Source organism: Hypanus sabinus, chromosome 2, assembly GCF_030144855.1.
Source record: "Hypanus sabinus isolate sHypSab1 chromosome 2, sHypSab1.hap1, whole genome shotgun sequence".
Taxonomy (NCBI): Eukaryota; Metazoa; Chordata; class Chondrichthyes; order Myliobatiformes; family Dasyatidae; genus Hypanus; species Hypanus sabinus.
Genome location: NC_082707.1, coordinates 46,323,377 through 46,343,468, shown reverse-complemented (window position 1 = coordinate 46,343,468; position 20,092 = coordinate 46,323,377). Strand labels below are relative to the sequence as shown.

The following is a 20,092-nucleotide window of genomic DNA, read 5'->3' as shown; positions in this document are numbered from 1 at the left end:
TTCCCCCTCCTGTAATATAGTACCAACCTGATTTTCCCAGTCTAACTGCATATTGAAGTACCCCTTGAGTATTGCAACAATGCCCTTTTGGCTTGCATTTTCTATCTCTCATTGTAATTTGTCAGTCACATCTTTACTACTGTTTGGTGGTCTGTATACAACTCCCATCAATCTTTTAGCCATGATTCCCTGATGCCTGCAACATCATACCCACCATTTTGCTACCGTGCTGCAAGTTTATCCATCTTATTCCGTATACTCTGTGCTTTCAGATACCACACCTTCAGTCCTGTATTCACCCTTTTCGATTTTTCCCACCTTTTATGTTGCAACTCATCCTGTTGAATGTAACTTTGCCCCATCAGCAGCCTCTCCTCACTACACATTGCTGCTGTTTGTAAACCAGCTCCCTCATCTGCAGCACTGTTATCTGCTTCTCCTACAACATTTTTTGCATTTAAATATTCGCAGCTCAGGACACTAATCACACCATGCTCAACCTTTTGATTCATAACTTTCTCTTAAGTCTTATAACATCTGCATCCACAAACTCTCCACTAAATGATCTGGCTCTCTAGTTCCCATCTCCCTACAACTCGAGTTTAAACCGCACCATACAGCATTAACAAATCTTCCCACCAGGATATTAGTTCCCCTCCAGTTCAAGTGCAGGTTTTCATTTTAATACCCACAGATTTGTTAACATTTGGTGGAGTTTATTTATAAATACAGAACATATGCTTCAGAACTGAATTGCAATCAAAGCTTTCTCTAATATCTACCTTTCTCCGCACCTCTCCCACAGAATTTGTGTGACCTTACTGACTTAGTGATAAGGCACTGTCTGTACACGCAATGCCACAGATAATCCACTATTCACACAATCATTATCTAATCATACAGCAGATTATAGTCATTAGAAATAATATGAACGACATAATACTTTATTCTCAAAGCAAATCAGTCTTAAAAGAATAAGGCTACTAAATATAAGTATACAATCAACAAACAATAGTTAACTGTAAGTGACCCGAACAACTTGCAATCAGATACCTAGATTCCCACACAAGGATTTGTATTTTGGCACCAAACCAGCAGTAAATTAGTGGCTAATCACCGCAGTGTGCTCCATACTTGAACCTCAGGAAAAGTTTGTGGCATTATGCTGGTCAATGTGAAATCACATGCCTTTATGTGCAAGAATAATTTTCCACATCTGAAGAACACACAACATACAGTATAACCAAACAATAAACAGTAACTGCTGGAAGAACTCAGCAGGCCAGGCAGCATCTATGGAAAAGAGTAAGCTGTTGAAATTTCGGGCCGAGACACTTCTTCAGGACTGGAGCATTCAATAAGAGCACAGATGATATGACTGCAACCACTGTTCACACTTCTCATCAACCCATAGTTTTTCATCTCTTTGCTGATCACAAATCAATCTGATCTGCCTTTAAAACATTAAAATTCTCTAATTTCCACCACTGAGGAAAGTTTCAAAAACTCACGACCTTAAGAGCAAAAGAAAGTTATCACTATCTAAACTGGGAACCCATTTCTTCATGAACAGCTCCTTCTCCCAGAAGGTCCACATTCACCTTTTCAACGCACATCAGGACTTGGCCCTTCAGTCAAGTTGCCTCTCATCCTTCGGAACTCAGCCATATACAAGCCCAATTTGTTGAAGCTTTCCTCATAACACAACCATCCCATTCCAAGCCTTCTCTGAACTGCATTAATGTCCATCCTTAAGCAAGGAGCTCACACTAGGAAAAGGGTATGTAAACTTCAAAGAAGTTGTAGAAGTTTGCCAAGATGAATTGGCAGAGGACAGAGGGACACAGACCATGTGCAGGTAGATGGGATTAGTTAAATTGGTGGAAATAGGCAAGGTGAGTCAAGGGCCTGATACTGTACAGCCCTGTTCTGTGTTGCTCAGATTGCTAAGAGGAGAGATTGAACAAACTTGTATTATCTTCATTAGAATGTAGAAGGTTAAGGGAGTGGGACCTTATAGTAATACATAAAACATCCCCCAGGGATGAAATCTCAAATACTAGACATATAGTTTTAAGGGGAGAGAGGAAAAGTTTAAAGGATATTTATGAGGCAAGTTTTCCTTAAACACACAGAGCATGCTGCCAGGAGATGTGATGAAATCAGTCACAACAGCAGCACTTAACAGATATTTGGACGTGAAAAACCAGGGAATGGTGGGTTACAGTTCACAAGCATGCAGATGGCATTAGTTTAGATTGGCATCGTGGTTGGCACTAAGAGAGTGGGCTGGAGGCCTGGGCTGCACCATAAAACATAAGAGTCAAATAATGCCATTTGGCCTAATGAGTCTGCTCCGACATTCCATCATGGCTGATTCATTACCCCTCTCAACTCAACTTTCCTTCCTTCTCCCCGTAACTTTTGATGCCCTAACTAACCCGAAACCTATCAACTTCCACTTTAAATACACCCAATGACTTGGTCTCCACAACCATCTTATTGCCATGAATTCCACAGATTCACTAACCTCTGGCTAAAGTACTTGCTTTTCATCTCTGTTCTAAATGGATGTCCCTCTGGTCCCAGACTCACTCTCTATAGGAACATCTTCTACACATCAACTCCATCAAGGCCTTTCAATATCCCCTTCTCTCAGTTCCTCCAACTCTGCCGCAACTGCTCTCAGGATGAGGCTTTTCATTCCAGAACTAATGAGATGTCCTCCTTCACAGAAAGGGACTTTCCTTTTTCTACTATCAAAGCTGCCCTCACCCACATCTCTTCCATTTCATGCACATCTGCCCTCACCCCATTCTCCCATCACCATAACAGGGATAGTTTTCCTCTTGTCCTCACCTCTAATTCTCTGTAACTTTCCCCATCTCCAATGGGATTCCACCACCATGCACATCTTTCCCTTTCCCCCAACTTTCTGCTTTCCACAGGGACAACTCTCTATACATCTCCCTTGTCCACTCGTCCCTCCCCAATGATCTCCCTCCTGGTATTTATCTCTGCAAGCCCCTACACCTCCTCCCTCACTACCATTCAGGGCCCCAAACAGTCCTTCCAGGTGAGGCGACACTTCACCTGTGAGGCGGTTGGGGTCATCTATTGTATCTGGTGCTCCTGGTGTGGTCCAACATAGATTGGAAGACTGTTTTGCTGAGCACTAATGCTCCATTTGCCAGATAAAGTAGGATCACCTGGTGGCTAGCCATTTCAATCCGACTTCCCATTCCCATACCAACATGTCAATCCATGGGCTCTTCCACTGCTGTGATGAAGCTACACTCGGGTTGGAGGAGAAATACCTTATATTCTGCTTGAGTGGTCTGCAACCTGATGACATGAAAGCGGTTTTCTCGAATTTCCAGTAACTGCCCCTCCCCTCTTCACCATTCCTGTTTCCCTCACTCACCTCATCTCCTTACCTGCCCATCACTTCCCTCTGGTGCTCCCCCTTCCCTTCCTTCCATGGTCTTCTATACTCTCCGATCAGATTCCCCCTTCTCCAGCCCTTCACCACTTTCACCAATCAACTTCTCAGCTCTTTACTTCACCCCTTCCCCTCTCCCAGTTTCATTTATCACCGTCCACCTTGTACTTCTTTCTTCTCTCCCCCCACCTTCTTGCTCTAACTTCTCATCTGCTTTCCAATCCTGATAAAGGGCCTCAGCCTGAAATGTCAACTGTTTATTCACTTCCATAGATGTTGCCTGGCCTGCTGAGTTCCTCCAGCATATTGTGTGCGTTGCTTGGATTTCCAGCATCTGCAGATTTTCACGTCTTTAATAGGATTCTATGAGATTCCCCTCATTCTTCTAAACTCCATTGAGTACAGGCCCAGAATTATCAAATGTTCCTCAAACGTTAACACTTCCCTTCGGAATAATTCTTACGAACCTCCTCTAGACCCTTTCCAATGCCAGAACATCTTTTCTGAAATAAGGGACCCAAAAATGCTCACAATACTCCAATGCAGTCTGACCAATGCCTTATAAAGCTTTAGCAATGCATCCTTGGTTTTATATTCTAGTCTTCTTGAAATGGATGGTAACATTGCATTTGGCTTCTTCACCAATGACTCAATCTGCAAGTTAACCTTTAGGGAATCTTGCACAAGGACTCCCAAGTCCTTTTGTACCTCTGATTTTTGAATTTTCGCCTGCTTAGAAAATGGTCTACACTTGTATTCATTATACCAAAGTGCATGACCATACACTCCCATTTGCCACTTTTCACCCATTCTCTCAGGCTACATCCACACTAAACCGGATAATTTTGAAAACGCCAGTTTCGCGTAAAAACGATAGGCGTCCACACTATGCGTTTTTGAAAATATCTCTATCCACATTGAATCGGAGATTTTAACAAATCTCCTCCTACTGGGACACATCTACCGAAAACAAGCGACTTGTTTGGTGTCGAATCTCGCTGTGAAAGATGGTGCGTGTTTGTTCAGTTACAGATTAGAAAAACTTAAATGACAGACAGCTGTTGGCTCTCGTGCAAGAGAACTTAAAAGTAAAAAAAACAAATACTGGAACGTACGGAGGCAACCGAAAGGGAGTTCACAGTCAGATTGACCCCGCTGACGACGAACATTGAAAAACTGACTCTGTTGCATTAATAACGCACCTTGTTAAATGTATGAATTTTTTAATGTCTGCATCAGTGTTATCCTGTATTTCCATACAATGTTACATTAGGCTGTTACACATCTATTGTCAGAGAAGTACTTGCATAAATAGGTAAACCACCTTCATACGAGCAAGGACAGAAAACAGGGCAAAGTGAGTATTGTTACGTACCCGTGGGTATCTTGTACTTGTCACATGACAGTGGTGTTGAAGATATGCTGGACCTAAAGTAGTGGTCTTGTGATGGTGGAGTGATGTCATTTTCCCATCAATAGAGGTCATGTGACAGGTTTTTTTTCACAGGGTATAAAAGGAGGACCCCTCCCTGTCAGGAGGGGCAGTTCGTGGTTGGATTTGCCAGTTTGACTCCATGCCACTGCGTGGTCCAATATTATGACGCAGTTTGGTTGAAAGGTGGAGTTTTATTTAATGCTGAAAGTTTAAAAGGTGATTGCCAACAGTTTCTTTATAATACTGCGTTAAAAATCAGTGGAGAGTGAAGATCGGAGTTCGGGAGCTAAAAGATCAAGTAAAGTCGATTTCGACAGTGAAACAGGTTCGACCTTGTTTGATCCTCATTCGGAAGGAATTTGTTGGTTGTGCCCATGTTAACCCCTGCAAATAATAGCAGAAAGGGTTGGGTACAGTTTTGGAAAGGAAAGGTCAGTGCCTTTAAGCCGTTTCATTTTCATCTTCGTAAATTCTCCGGGAAAAGTATAGTTTGACTGGGAACCGCAACAACACGACGTGAAAGAGAATTTAAATCGTCTAAAAAGTCTCTCCTTTAATGGACTGTAAGCATTTTGAACTTTTGCAGTACTACTTTGAAGAACTGTTTTTGCAACATCGCTTTAAGAACTGTTTTCGCTTTATTCCTTTAAGAACTGTTTAAGCTGCCACACAGCAGCTGATTTCCAGTTACGTTAGTTGTTTGTTTACTTTTGGGGGTTTGTTTTTCAGTGTTTAATAAATGTTTTATTTGTTATAAAAAACCCTGCCCCACTTATATATTTATTGTTGCTGAATCCGTAACAGTATACTTTTATTTAGTAAGTTATGGGTCAAAGTATTTGGTGGGTACATTTCTAACTCTTCTGGCTTCAGTCTCATTGCTGTCTGCTCTGAAATTGTTAGGTTGTGCTCAAGAAAACAATGAAATGGCGTGCTGCCGTCTGATAGCATTTTCAGATTTCTTCGGTTACCCCGTCCATACTGATCTGCCCGAGCAGCATTTTAAAAAATACCCACCCTGGAAAGAGTTTCTGAAAAGCTCCAGTTTCAGGGAACAAAACGCCATTTTAGTGTGGACGGAGGGTAAAAAACGAAGAAAAAAAGCTTTGGTTACGGATTTATCCGGCATAGTGTGGATGTAGCCTCAATCTGTCTGAATCCTTCTGCAGACTCCTGCTTCCACATCACTCTCTGCTCCTCTCCCCATCTTCACATTGTCCACAATTCGTTGGCGTATAAGGTGAAATTCTGGGGTCTCTGCAGAGCACCATTAGTCACTGACAGCCAACTGGAAAGGCTTGCTTCATTCCCACACGTTCACTCCTGCAAGTCCATTTCTATCCATGCTAGCATCTTTCCTGCAATACCATGTGCCCTTATTTTATAAAGGAGCCTCATGTGCGACATCTTATCAAAGGCCATCTGAAAATCTAAGTGAACAACATCCACTGATTTGCCTTTTTTTCTATCCAGCCTGTTACTTCCTCAAAGAATTCCACCAGGCTTGTCAAGCAAGATTTCTCCTTAAGGAAACCACGCTGACTTTAAACCATTTTATCATGTACCTCTAAGTACCCCAAAAACTCTTCTTTAATAATAGACTCCAACATCTTCCCAACCGCTAAAGCCAGGTTAACTAGGCTATAATTTCCTTCCTTCAGCCTTCCTCCCTTCTTAAAGAGTGCAGTGACATTCGCAATATTCCAGTCTCCCAGAACCATTCCAGAATCCAGAATAGTGATTCATGAAAGCTCATTACTAATGCATCCACAATCTCCTCAGACATCTCTTTCAGAACCCACGGGTGTAGTCCATTTGGTTCAGGCCTTTCTGTTTTCCAAGTACTTTGACCTTCTCCTTAATAATAGTAACTACACTCACCTCTGTCTTCTGACACTGTCGAATTTCAGGCACGCTACTAGTGTCTTCCATTTCTTTATTCACATTACTATCTCTCCAACAGCATTATTCAGCAGTCTGTTACCTACTCTCACCTTTTTACTCTTTATATATCTGAAAAAACTTTTGGTGTCATTGGTATATAAATACTTTATATTGTTGGCTAGCTTATCTTCATATTTCACTTCTTCTCTTTTTATGACATTTTAGTTGCCTTTGTTGATTTTTAAAAGTTTCACAATGCTCTAACTTCCTACTAATTTTTGCTATATTACATGTCCTTTCTTTTGCTTTTATGCTGACTTTGACTTCTGTTGTCAGCCATGTCTTTTCATCCTCACCTTCTGAAATGCTGCCAGAAACACCAGCTATTACTGTTCTGCCATCATCACTGCTGGTGTCCCCTTCTAATCAACTTTGGTCAGCTTCTCTCCCATGCCTAGAGTGGGTAACTCCCTTTACCCACTCTAATATTGATACATCTGCAAAGTGAATTCTATCATACTATGATCACAATCTCCTAAAGGTTCCTTTACCTTAAGCTCCCTAATCAAATCTGGTTTAGCATACAACAGCCAATCCAGAATTGCCTTTCAATAGTGGGTTCAGCCACAAGCCGCACTAAAAAGCTGCCCTCTATAAATCCCCTCTCTTGGGATCCAGCAACAATCTCATTTGGATAAAATGTTTCCTGTCAAAAAAGATAACAGTACATTGTCCAACATAATTTACTACATTTACCAGATCCCTTCCCACTTGTAACCTAATTATGCCCATTTGCAGTCTCCTTGCCTCCTGTTCACAACTTATCTCCTTACTTATCTTAATATCATGAGCAAATTTAACAATCATCCCTTCAGTCCTATCGTCAAAGTCATTTATATACATTGTGAAAATCTAAGGATGCAGCATTGATCCCTGTGGCATCCCATCCAGCACTTCATACCAAATAGAAAATTGCTCATTTATATCTATATTCTTCTCTCCGTGTCCTCCTGCTACTCATACCAACATAGCACCTGCTACACCATTAGCTCATGTTTTGTGCAAAACCTTTGATGTCATACCTTCACAAATGCCTTCTGGAAATCTACAAACAGATCCCCCCCCCCACCCCGTCCCATGTACAACACATGTAACTTGGAAGAACTTCAATAATTTGATCAAACACCATTTCCTGTTCACAAAATCATCCTGACTCTATCTGAATATCTGTAATCTTCTTTGTTGGCTTGCTAAAAGCTTTTGTGTGGCAGGTCCTCGGCTTACTCCCCTGTTACTTCCTGCTTTGTCTCCTTCCCTTTTAAAATGAAGCAGTTATATTTGCTGCTTTTTTAATCTAACAAAACCTTCTCTGAATTTAAGCACGTTAACACTCATTCATTAGTTCTCGTGTTAGCTAGTTCTTTTAAGACCATAAGGTGAAGTTTTTCAGGGCCCAGGAATCTGACTCTGCAGGTCCAACAATTTGCTCACTACTTGCTCTGATGACTGTAATGTTCTTGGAGTTCATCTTTCCCTTCAATTAATAAACTTACAGCTATCTCTAAAATATAATCACAAGAATTTCTGTAGAAGCTGAAATTCCAAAGCAGCAAACACAAACCGCTGGAGGAACTCAGCAGGCCAGAGAGCATCTATGGAAATGAATGAACAATCGACATTTTGGGCTGACTCTTCTTCAGGAATGGAAAGGAAGGGGGAAGATACAAGAATATAAAGGTGAGTTGGGGGGGGGGGGGAGAAAGGAAGATAGCTGAAGGTGACAAGTGAAGCCAAGTGGGTTGGAAAAGTGAAAGCTGGAGAGAAAGGAATCTGATCAGAGAAAAGAATGCACCATAGGAGAAAGGGAAGGGGGGAATGCGGAGGTGATAGGCAGGTGAGAAGAGGCAAGTTCAAAGTTCGAAATTCTAAGTAAATTTATTATCAGGGTAAACGTATGTCACCACATTAAACCCTGAGGTTTCTTTTCTGCAGGTATACTTAGCAAATCTATAGACAGTCACTATAAGCAGGATTAATGGACAACAAACTGTATAAATGTAGATAAAAGTAAATAGCAATAAATAGTGAGCACAAAATAACAAGATAAAAGCATCCTTAAAGTGAGTCCATCAGCTGTGGGAACACCAGAAAAAGAATGAGTGTAGTTATCCCTTTTGTTCAAGAGCCTGATGTTTGAAGGTGTGGTGAACTATGTGCCTGTCGGGACACGCCCCTGCTGACTGCTCCTGTGGCTCCTCCCACAGACCCCTGTATAAAGGAGACCTGCGGCCTGAAGCTCGGCCTCAGTCTCCAAGACCTTGTATGATAGACACTCACTCCTGGTTCCTTCTTCCAGTCAATAAAAGCCGATATCTCGCCTACGTCTCAGTGTGAGTTATTGATGGTGCATCAATTTTATTGACTGGAAGTTTTAAAACATGGAACCCGTTTTGCGTCCGGACCGGTTGGATTTGGACCCTCAAGACCCTGACGCAGCTCTCGCTTTTGAACACTGGCTTGCATGCTTCCAATCGTACTTGGCGGAGCTTCGTGCGACTGAACCCGCCGTTATGCACAGAATCCTACTCTCGAGGGTCTCCTCCAAAGTTTACTCCTTTATCCGGGACCTGCCGACCTACGAAGGGGCACTGGACGCCCTCAAACGACAGTACCTGCGGCCGGTGAACACCGTCTACGCAAGACATCGTTTAGCTACCCGGCAACAGCGGCCTGGCGAATCGTGCGCTGAGTTTCTCCGAGCACTACAGACACTCGTCCGAGCTTGCGACTGCAAGACGCTCACGGCAGAACAGCATGCGGAGCTGCTGGTGCGAGACGCCTTTGTGACGGGACTGAGGTCAGTGTACATGCGCCAGCGACTGCTGGAGAACTCAGATCTTACCTTAAGCTCGGCGATCGAGACAGCCAATGCTCTAGAAGCTGCTTTGCATAACGCCGACGCTGTCCAGTCGCGCGATTTCCCCGCCGGTTTCGTGGACGCCTCAGACCCCGCCACCACCGGCTCCCGGGAGCGAATTCGCCAACGCCGCCGCCAGTCGCGATTCCATGCGCTCCCCGACCCAGACCACGGCTGTGGCCCGTCAGAAACTCGTGTTTTGTTATTTCTGTGGCCAAAAGAAACATCCTCGACAACGCTGTCCAGCGCGAGAAGCGACCTGCTCCAGCTGCGGAAAGCGGGGCCACTTCGCCAAGGTCTGTAAGTCTCAACCTCGAGCGGGGTGCAGCGCTGCGGGTGAAACGTGGGGGCCGCCATCTTGCATGCTGGGATGTGGGCGGCCATCTTTGTCGACGTCAGCACGCCCCGCCCCCGATCCTCGGATGCTGACCGGGTACCCCGGATGTGAGCGGCCATCTTTGTCGGCGTCAGCACGCCCCGCCCCCAACCCTCCGATGCTGACCGGGTACCCCGGATGTGAGCGGCCATCTTTGTCGGCATCAGCATGCCCCGCCCCCAACCCTCCGATGCTGACCGGGTACCCCGACGGCGATCCAACTCTGGCCACTGTGACTCTCGACCAAAGCGCCCCACACCAGCTTGCAAGGTCCATGATGGACATCCAGGTGGAGGGGCACTGGACTGGATGCCTGTTTGACACGGGCAGCACTGGGAGTTTTATTCACCCGGACACAGTGCAACGCTGCGTACTTGCAACGCGGCCGGTCAGTCGGAGGTTCCATTTGGCCTCTGGGTCGCAGTCCGCAGACATCCGGGCAGGTTGTGTAGCGACTTTGGTGGTGCAAGGCACAGAATATCGGGACTTTGAACTGCTGGTCATGCCTAATCTGTGCGCACCTGTGCTATTGGGGCTGGACTTCCAGAGCCATCTCGAAAGTGTGACTATGGTATACGACGGGCCCCTTCCACCACTCACTGTCAAGAATCCTCAGTTTTGTGGGACTTCTTCACATACCCCGCTACTGACCACACACACACACGGACACACACATCCCATCCAGAACCAGGCCAACAGCTGCGCTACCGACACTTGCAGCCTCTCCACTCTCAAGATCCCTCCCCCACCGCTGTTCGCCAACCTGACCCCCGACTGTAAACCTGTGGCAACCAAAAGCAGGAGGTACAGCGCGGGGGACCGGGCCTTCATTCAGTCAGAGGTGCAGCGGCTGCTCAGGGAGGGGATCATTGAGCCGAGCACAAGCCCTTGGAGGGCCCAGGTAGTTGTTGTTCGGACTGGGCAGAAAGATAGGATGGTGGTGGACTATAGTCAAACCATCAATAGGTTTACGCAGCTTGACGCATACCCCCTACCCCGCATCGCGGATATGGTCAACCAGATTGCTCAGTATAAGGTGTACTCGACAATAGATCTGAAATCCGCTTATCACCAGCTCCCCATCTGCCCAGAGGACCGCCCCTACACCGCCTTCGAGGCGGGCGGCCGGCTCTATCACTTCCTGCGCGTCCCTTTCGGTGTCACGAATGGTGTCTCTGTCTTCCAGAGGGAAATGGACCGGATGGTGGACCAGTACCAACTGCAGGCCACATTTCCCTATCTGGATAACATCACCATCTGTGGTCATGACAGGCCAGATCACGACGCCAACCTCCAACGGTTTCTCCAAGTGGCCGCAGCTCTGAACCTTACTTATAACAGGGACAAGTGTGTTTTTGGTACCACCCGCCTTGCTATACTTGGGTATGTCGTGGAAAACGGGGTTATTGGGCCTGATCCCGAACGTATGCGCCCCCTGTTAGAGCTGCCTCTTCCCACCACTCTCAAGGCCCTCAGACGGTGCCTGGGGTTTTTTTCCTATTACGCCCAATGGGTCCCCCATTACGCAGACAAGGCTCGCCCCCTGGTCAAGTCTACCTCGTTTCCCCTCTCTGCTGAGGCCTGCGCGGCCTTCAACTGCATTAAAGCGGACATTGCCAAAGCTACAATGCATGCAGTGGACGAGACCGCTCCCTTCCAAGTGGAGTGTGATGCCTCCGATTTCGCTCTGGCTGCTACCCTTAATCAGGAAGGCAGACCAGTAGCATTCTTTTCTCGCACCCTCCAAGGCTCTGAAATTCGGCACTCCGCGGTGGAGAAAGAAGCCCAGGCCATAGTGGAGGCTGTTAGGCACTGGAGGCACTATCTTGCTGACAAAAGATTCACCGTGCTGACCGACCAGCGCTCGGTTGCGTTCCTGTTCAGCAACCAACAGCGGGGCAAGATCAAAAATGATAAGATTTTGCGGTGGAGGATAGAACTCTCCACCTACACCTATGATATCCTGTACCGGCCTGGCAGACTCAATGAGCCCCCTGATGCCCTATCCCGGGGAACATGTGCTAGCACACAGCTCGACCAGCTGTACGCCCTTCATGCACAACTTTGCCATCCGGGGGTCACCCGATTTTACCATTTTGTGAAAGCTCGGAACCTGCCGTACTCCCTGGAGGACATCAGGACGATGACCAGGGACTGCCAAATTTGCGCCGAGTGCAAACCGCACTTCTACTGTCCTGACACGGCACAACTTGTCAAGGCCACCCGCCCTTTTGAACGCCTGAGTGTTGACTTTAAGGGCCCCCTTCCCTCCACTGACCGCAATGTCTATTTTCTCAGTGTTATTGACGAGTTCTCACGGTTCCCCTTTGCCATCCCCTGCCCCGACACCACTGCCACGTCCGTCATAAAAGCCCTGCGCCAGCTCTTCACTCTGTTCGGGTATCCCTGCTATATCCACAGTGATAGAGGGTCCTCCTTTATGAGTGAGGAGCTGCGCCAGTACTTGCTAGCTAGGGGCATTGCTACCAGTCGGACCACGAGTTATAATCCCCGGGGTAATGGCCAGGTGGAGCGGGAGAATGCCACAGTGTGGAAGGCCACACTTTTAGCCCTTAAGTCAAAAGGGTTGCCGGTCTCTCGATGGCAGGAGGTCCTCCCTGAGGCACTGCACTCTATCCGCTCTCTGTTATGTACGTCCACCAATGCCACCCCTCACGAACGCCTATTCTCTTTTCCCAGGAAGTCTGTCACTGGGACCACCCTACCAGTTTGGCTGACGTCCCCGGGGCCAGTGCTGCTCCGGAAACATGTGAGGAGCAATAAATACTCCCCGCTGGTGGAGAGGGTTCACCTTCTACATGCGAACCCCCAGTATGCTTACGTGGTCTTACCTGATGGGCGGGAGGACACGGTCTCCATCCGCGACCTGGCACCCGCAGGTGCAGCAGACCACTACCCTGAAGGCTCTCCGGTGACTGTGAACCCTGCACCAGAGTTGACACCGTGCTCACCAGGCCCTACACAGACTCCTCACGACACTTGTATACCGGGCGTTTCGTACGCATTTATACCAGGCGCCTCGCACATGCGTGAGGGATCACCGGCGCCTAGTGGGCAAGAACACGCGCAACCCCCGTCCCCTGTGCAATCGCCAATGTTGCCGGCACCTATGCGGTCACAGCCGGTGCTACGTAGATCGCAGCGACAGATTCGACCGCCTGATCGGCTTGACTTGTAAGAACCTTCGCTACATGAGGACTTTTTCAAACGAAGGGGGGGTGAATGTGGTGAACTATGTGCCTGTCGGGACACGCCCCTGCTGACTGCTCCTGTGGCTCCTCCCACAGGCCCCTGTATAAAGGAGACCTGCGGCCTGAAGCTCGGCCTCAGTCTCCAAGACCTTGTATGATAGACACTCACTCCTGGTTCCTTCTTCCAGTCAATAAAAGCCGATATCTCGCCTACGTCTCAGTGTGAGTTATTGATGGTGCATCAGAAGGTTCTTGATTGAACCTGCGGTGCGAGTCCTGAGGCACTTGGACCTTCTACCTGATGGCAGCAACAAGAAAAGACCGTGGCCTGGGTGGTGGGGATCTTTGATAATGGATGCTGCTTTTTACAGCAATGTTTCATGTCGATGTACTCAATGGTTTGGAGGATTTTACCCATGATATACTGGACCGAATCCACTACTTTTTGTAAGATTTTCCTCTCAAAGGCATTGACCAGTCAGCATACTTTCCACCACACATCTATAGAAATTTGCCAAGGTTTTAGATGACATAGCCTCAAGATTTTGGGGAGTAGATTTAGGACAGAGATGAGGAGGAATTGCTCTTCCCAGAGAGTGGTGAATCTGTGGAATTCTTGTGGAGGCAATCTCAGTAAATATCTTTAAGACGAGGTTGGATAGGTTTTTGCATAGTAGGGGAGTTAAGGGTTATGGAGAAAAGGCAGGTAGGTGGAGGTGAATTCATGGCCAGATTAGCCATGATCTTATTGAATGGCGAAGCAAGCTCAACGGACCAGATGGACTACTCCTCCTATTTCTTACGTTCTTATGACAAGCCGAATCTCTGCAGACTCCTGAGGAAGTGGAGGTGATGTTGTGCTTTCTTCACAATAATATTTATGTGATCCATCCAGGGCAGGTCCTCTGAGTTAGTGACACCCAGGAATTTAAAGTTACTGACCCTCTGGTGAGGACTGGCTCATGGACCTCTGGTTTCCCTCTCTTGAAGTCTGCAATTGGTCGTACTGTCATTGAGTGACAGGTTGTTATCATTTTACCACTCAGCCAAATTTCCGATCTCCCTCCTGTATGATGATCACCGTCTTTGATACGGCCCACAGCAGTGGTGTCATCAGCAAACTTGTTTATGGTGTTGGAGCTGTACTTAGCCACACAGTCATAGGTGTAGAGTGACTAGAGCAGGGAGTTGAGTACACATCCCTGTGGTGCTCCTGTGCTGATGGAGATTGTGGAGATGTTTCTGTTAATCCGAACTGACTGAAATCTACAAGTGAGGAAATCAAAGATCCATTTGCAGAAGGGGGCAATGAGGCCCAGGTCTTGGAATTGACTGATTAGTTCTGAGGAGATGATGGTGTTTAATGATGAGCTGTAATTGATAAAGAGCATCCTGATATATGCATCTTTGTTGTCCAGATGTTCTAGGTTGTGTGAAGAGCCAATGAGACAGCATCTGCTGTAGACCTGTTGCTTCAGTAGGTGAACTGGAGCGGATCCAAGGCACCATTCAGATAGGAGCTGATATGCTTCAGCACCAGCCTCTCAAAACACTTCATCACCTGTGTGGGAAATAGAAGCAGAGGGGAGGAAGAGGGAACTTTTTTTTTTGTAAACAGAAGGAGAAATCGATATTAATGCCATCAGGTTGAAGGCTACCAGACTGAAGGCAAGGAATTATTCCTCCATCCTGATGGTGGCCTCATCATTGCACAAGAGGATGCCATGGACCAACGTGCCGTAACGGGAATGGGAACCGAAATGAAAATGTTTGGCCACCAGGAAGTTCCCCTTTTGACAAATAGAACGGAGGTGTTCGATGAAGCAGGCCCTCAATTTACAATGGGTCTCACAATGTGGAGCACACCACATGGGGAGCACCAGACACAACAGACGTCGCCAGGAGATTCGCAGGTGAAGTGTTGCCTCACCTGGAAGGGCTGTTTGGGGCCCTGAATGGAGGTGACGGAGGGGTAAGTGGGCAGGTGTAGCGCTTTGGCTGATGGAGGGACAAGTTGGGGAGGGGGGAAGAGGTAAAGGGGTGAGCACAGATGTTCTGGAAATGGAGATGCGGGTGAGGGCAACAAAATGGTGACGGAAGGAAAGCCCTGTTCTTTGAAGGAGGAGGACATCTCTGATGTCTTGGAAAGGAAAACGGCATCCTGGGAACAGATGCGGCAGAGACAAAGGAACTGAGAATAGAGAATAGCATTTTTACAGGAGACAGGATGGGAAGAGATATAGTCAAGGTAACTGTGGGAATCAGTAGGTTTATAAAAGATGTCAGTATACAGTTTGTCTCCACAGATGGAGACAGAGAAATCCAGAAAGGGGAGGGAGTTGAAAAAAATGGACTAAATCAATTTGGTGGCAGAATGGATTTTGGAAGCAAGGTTGATGAAATTGACGAGCTCAGCGTGTGTGCATGAAGCAGCACTAAGGCAGTCGTCAGAAGCAGAAGAAGAGCTTAGGAGTATTGCCAGGGAAGCCTTGGAACACGGTAGCCAATGAAAAGGTAGGCACAGTGGTGTCCATGCAGGTGCCCACTGCTACCCATCAAGTGGCAGGAGCAGAAGGAAACACTGTTGAAAGTGAGGACCAATTCTGCCAGATGGTGGAGGGTGGTGATGGTGAAACAGAAATGGTTGGTTCTTTAATTGAAAAAGAAGCAGAGAACTTTAGGGTCTTCTTGATGAGGCATATAAGTGTATATGGACTGGACATCCATGATCTAAATGGGGCATTCAGGGCCAAGGTATTGAAAGTTAGCGAAGAGATCGAGAGCACGAGAAGAGTTGTAGATATAGGTGAGAAAGGACCGAACCAGGAGTGATAGAATGGAGTTGAGGTACAAGTTCAGTGGGGCAGGCGCGGACAGAGGCAACAAGTCTATCTGGACAGTCAGGTTTGTGGATCGTAGGTCGGAGGTAGAAGGGTAAGTGAAGGGTAAGGGAACTATGGGTTTTGTGGCAGTGGATGGGAGTTCTCCAGAGTTGATGATGTCAGGGACAGTTTTCTGATGGTCTGGAGTGAAATCCTCTTCAAGGGCTATGTGGAGGTGTCTGAGAGTTGCTGCCTTGCAGATATCTTGTATCTCTAAATACCTGACATATCTTATATCATTCAGATGTAACTTACCACCTCTACAATGAAGAAAAGTGAAAAATACTTATTTTAGGAGAGATCAATTAAATAAAGTGCAAAATATTAACAAAGCTGACTGCATCATTAAAAGTTTATGGAAATGCATTTTCTCTGCCTTACTTGATCATAGAATTGATTTTTTTAGTGTAAGAGATCAGAGCATCCCACTCTCTCATACACAAATCAATAAAAGTTACATGCAGGTACCGAACACAATTAGGGAGGCTGGCCTCGAGTGAAGGAAAAACTGAGTAGAAGAGTAAAGATATCTTTCTTCAATCAATGTAGTGATGAGACATTACTTGGAATCTTGTATACAGATTTGGTCTTATTACTTAAAGAGGGGTATATTTATAGAAAATGGAATGCACTAAAATGTTTATCCGATTGATTCATAGGATGACAGGTTTGTCATATGAGAAAAGATGAAACAGATTGTTCTATAACTGGCTTGTCATATGAAGAGCGTTTGATGGCTCTGGGCCTGAATTCACCGGAATTCAGAAGTAACCTCATTGAAACCTATTGAATGGTGAAAGGCCTTGATAGAGTGGCTGTGGAGAGGATATTTCCTATGGTGGGAGAGTCTAAAACCAGAGGACCCAGGTTCAGAATAGAAGGACATCCTTCAAGAATGGAGATGAGGAAGAACTTCTTTAGTTAGAGAGTGGTGAATCAGTGGAATTCTTTGCCACAGGCAGCTGTGGAGGCCAAGTCTTTATATTTAAGGCAGAGATTGATAAGATTCATGATTGGTCAGGGCAAGAAGGGATACAGGGTGAAGGCAGGAGATTGGGCCTGAGAGGAAAATTGGGTCAGCCATGATGAAATGGTGGAGTGGACTCGATGGGCCAAATAGCCTATTTCTGCTCCTATATGGTCTTATGATCTTACAAAAATGAGCAGAGGTCACATGGAATCATACAGGATTCTTACAGGGTTTAACAGGAAAGACATTAGAGCAAAATAATGCCATTTGGCCTATGGAGTCTACTCTGCCATTCTATCACAGCTGATTTACTATCCCTCTCAACCCCATTTTCCTTCCTTCACCTCTAACGTCATTACTAGTCAAGAACCTATCAATCTCCACTTTACATAACCCCAGTGACTTGGCCTTCACAGCCATCTGTGACAATAAATTCCGTAGATTCACTACCCTTTGGCTAAAGAAACTTCTCTTCTTCTGTACTCTGAAGGGATATCCTTCCATTCTGAAGCTGTGCTCATCAAGATTCCCCCACTACAAGAAACATCTCTACACATCCATCAAACTAGGTCTTTCAATATTTGATATGTTTCAATGAGAACCTCCCCCCCCCCCCCACCACACCATTCATTCTTCAAAATTCCAGCAAATACAGGCCCAGAGACATAAAACCCTCTTCAGACATTAACTCTTTCATTCTTGGGATCATTGTTGTGAGACTTTTCTGGACCATTGCCAATGCCAGCATGTCCTTCCTTAGATAAGAGGCTCACAATACTCCTGACTTGACGCAGGAGATAGCTTTCACTCTGGTCGAGGGACAGGAGCCAGAGAGCCACAGTTTATCTTATCCCTAATTGCCCTCAAATTTTTCTCTCGCTCATATGCTCATTAACTCCACTTTGATTGCTATACCTCTACCCTACATCGCGTAGCAAGTTATAGCAGCAATTAACCCCTTAACATGTCTTTGGGATGCAGGAGGAAACGACAGCGCTTGGTGGAAACAGTCACAGGAAGAACAAGGAAATTCCATGCAGCCAGCTGCATCCAAGGTCAGGATCAAACCTAGGTCCCGAGAGCTTTGAGCAAAACACATCAAGCTGCTGCGCCACCCCTTTTGTGAATGAATTAGGAAAATTATCATAGAACCTTCAGAGCCCGAGCAACGTTTCCTCCAATGTTCATAAAGAACACAATTTTTTTCACTGAAGTGCAATAACAGTATTTGGCTTGCATACTTTCATTTTGAGACAACATGTGCAAATAGCAAATTAAATAATCTCTATCTGAAAATGTAGAAATGACGACTGGCTATTCACCCACAATATACACCCAAACGATTGATATTCAGGATGTGTTACAGCTCATTCATATATTGCAACTCGAGATTGTTTGAATTTTCTCCAATGTTAATTTGTTGTGAGTTTGAAAGTGCAGGTGAAAAAAATGCGACATTACTGATAAACAAGTCTAGAAAATTAGGAAACATCTGGCTGCCTTCACTTCCATGCATTCAAAGCGGATAAAAATAAATAAAGTTTTTTAAAAGAATCCCTCAAGGACCACCTCCACGTGCCTCAGACGCATGTTTATGCATCTAGAACCGTCTCTTTTGCAGCAACAGTGTATTAATCATTGACGTCATTCACAGCAGTACTTGAACACGTTTGCCGAAATCATCAGTGGGACCTCAAATGTTTGTGAACATTTTCCATTGTTGTCAATTGCTGAAGGCAAGTTGCAGACAGGAAGCTTTATCTTATCATTAACAGCAGGATCCAGTGGGGGTTACACTGACTATCTGTTGATGTCATTTACTTGTGGCATTGCCTCCCAGGTAGAGAAAATTGCTGTGCCAATTAAAATAAACTGGTAAATGACTGACAAAAATAGTTGGCTAAAGGGGGACTGTAAAAAAAAGGGAGTTGGACAAAGCAGTAATCTCTCCACTTTAACTGCCCTGTAAAGCTGCACCAGTCCTTTATGAAAATGCTCAGTGCTAACTACTCGATAGCTGATAGAACAAACTGTACAACTCTGCAGAGGATAATACTGAACAACAGCCACGAAAGCACTGCTGGAAAACAAAATATAATGACAGGCAATTACTACAGCAGCTGAGCTGAACTTTGCTTCTGAAATGAGAATCCCCTGAAATATGTTGTTATATAACAAAACTTCTCCCCAACACAATAACCTGCAAGGGATGCAATAACAACAGTATATATATTTACGTCATGTATAGACTGATGTCATGTTAAACTGTATTACTGACCCAATCCTTTCCTGTCACAATCCCGCACCCCATCTCTAACAAGTATGAGACTGGTGTGAAGTAAATCTATAAGATTAGTGGGAAATTGTTGAACCTACATATGTTACTTTCACTCTAGAACAAAGGTTACACAGCAATACATACAAAATGCTGGAGGAACTCAGCAGGCCAGGCAGCATCTATGGGAAAAAGTACAGTCGACGTTTTGGGTTGAGACCCTTCAGCAGGTTACACAGCATTTGTTGTTGAGCAGATAATGCCTGTGCGTTCACGTGAATGAACGTCAAACTCCAAGACATCACACCCAGTCACTGGAGGACATGAGAGAATGGGCCTCAACATCCACTAAACAAAAATCTTTCATTAACCTGTGCTGCTGTTTCCACACTCTGACAACATCCATGGAAAACTTGGATCGTCCACCGCAGTATCACAAAAGTCACCTCACAAAGAAGGTAGACATCATGATGAAACTCACCATCCCTTTTAGTAGGCATCTACAACCTTGGTCACCTGGCACAAAGTGTACTTTAAGATCAGGGTCTCAAAACTGGGAGAATGCGTATGGTGTTTCAAGAAGCAGTGATTCCTGGCCTCCTGTAGGCCTCAGAGACGTGGACAACCTGCAGCAGGCAGCTCAAGGAATTGCAGAGGCACGATAACGTTGTCTCTGCAAAATCTGGCAATACCACTGGC

The 20,092-nt window shown here is 45.6% G+C and overlaps 2 protein-coding genes across 3 annotated transcripts in view; one reads left to right on the top strand and one right to left on the bottom strand.

The window, feature by feature from the left end:
* Positions 1 to 20,092, bottom strand: part of xxylt1 (xyloside xylosyltransferase 1) — a 199,171-nt gene that overhangs the window by 75,343 nt on the left and 103,736 nt on the right. The window lies entirely within an intron of this gene.
* On the top strand, positions 8,759 to 13,505 carry LOC132390593 (uncharacterized). Its single transcript, XM_059963200.1, has 2 exons — positions 8,759 to 9,739; positions 10,206 to 13,505. The coding sequence occupies exons 1-2, from the start codon at positions 9,200 to 9,202 to the stop codon at positions 13,251 to 13,253; spliced, it is 3,588 nt and encodes a 1,195-aa protein (XP_059819183.1). The 5' UTR covers positions 8,759 to 9,199; the 3' UTR covers positions 13,254 to 13,505.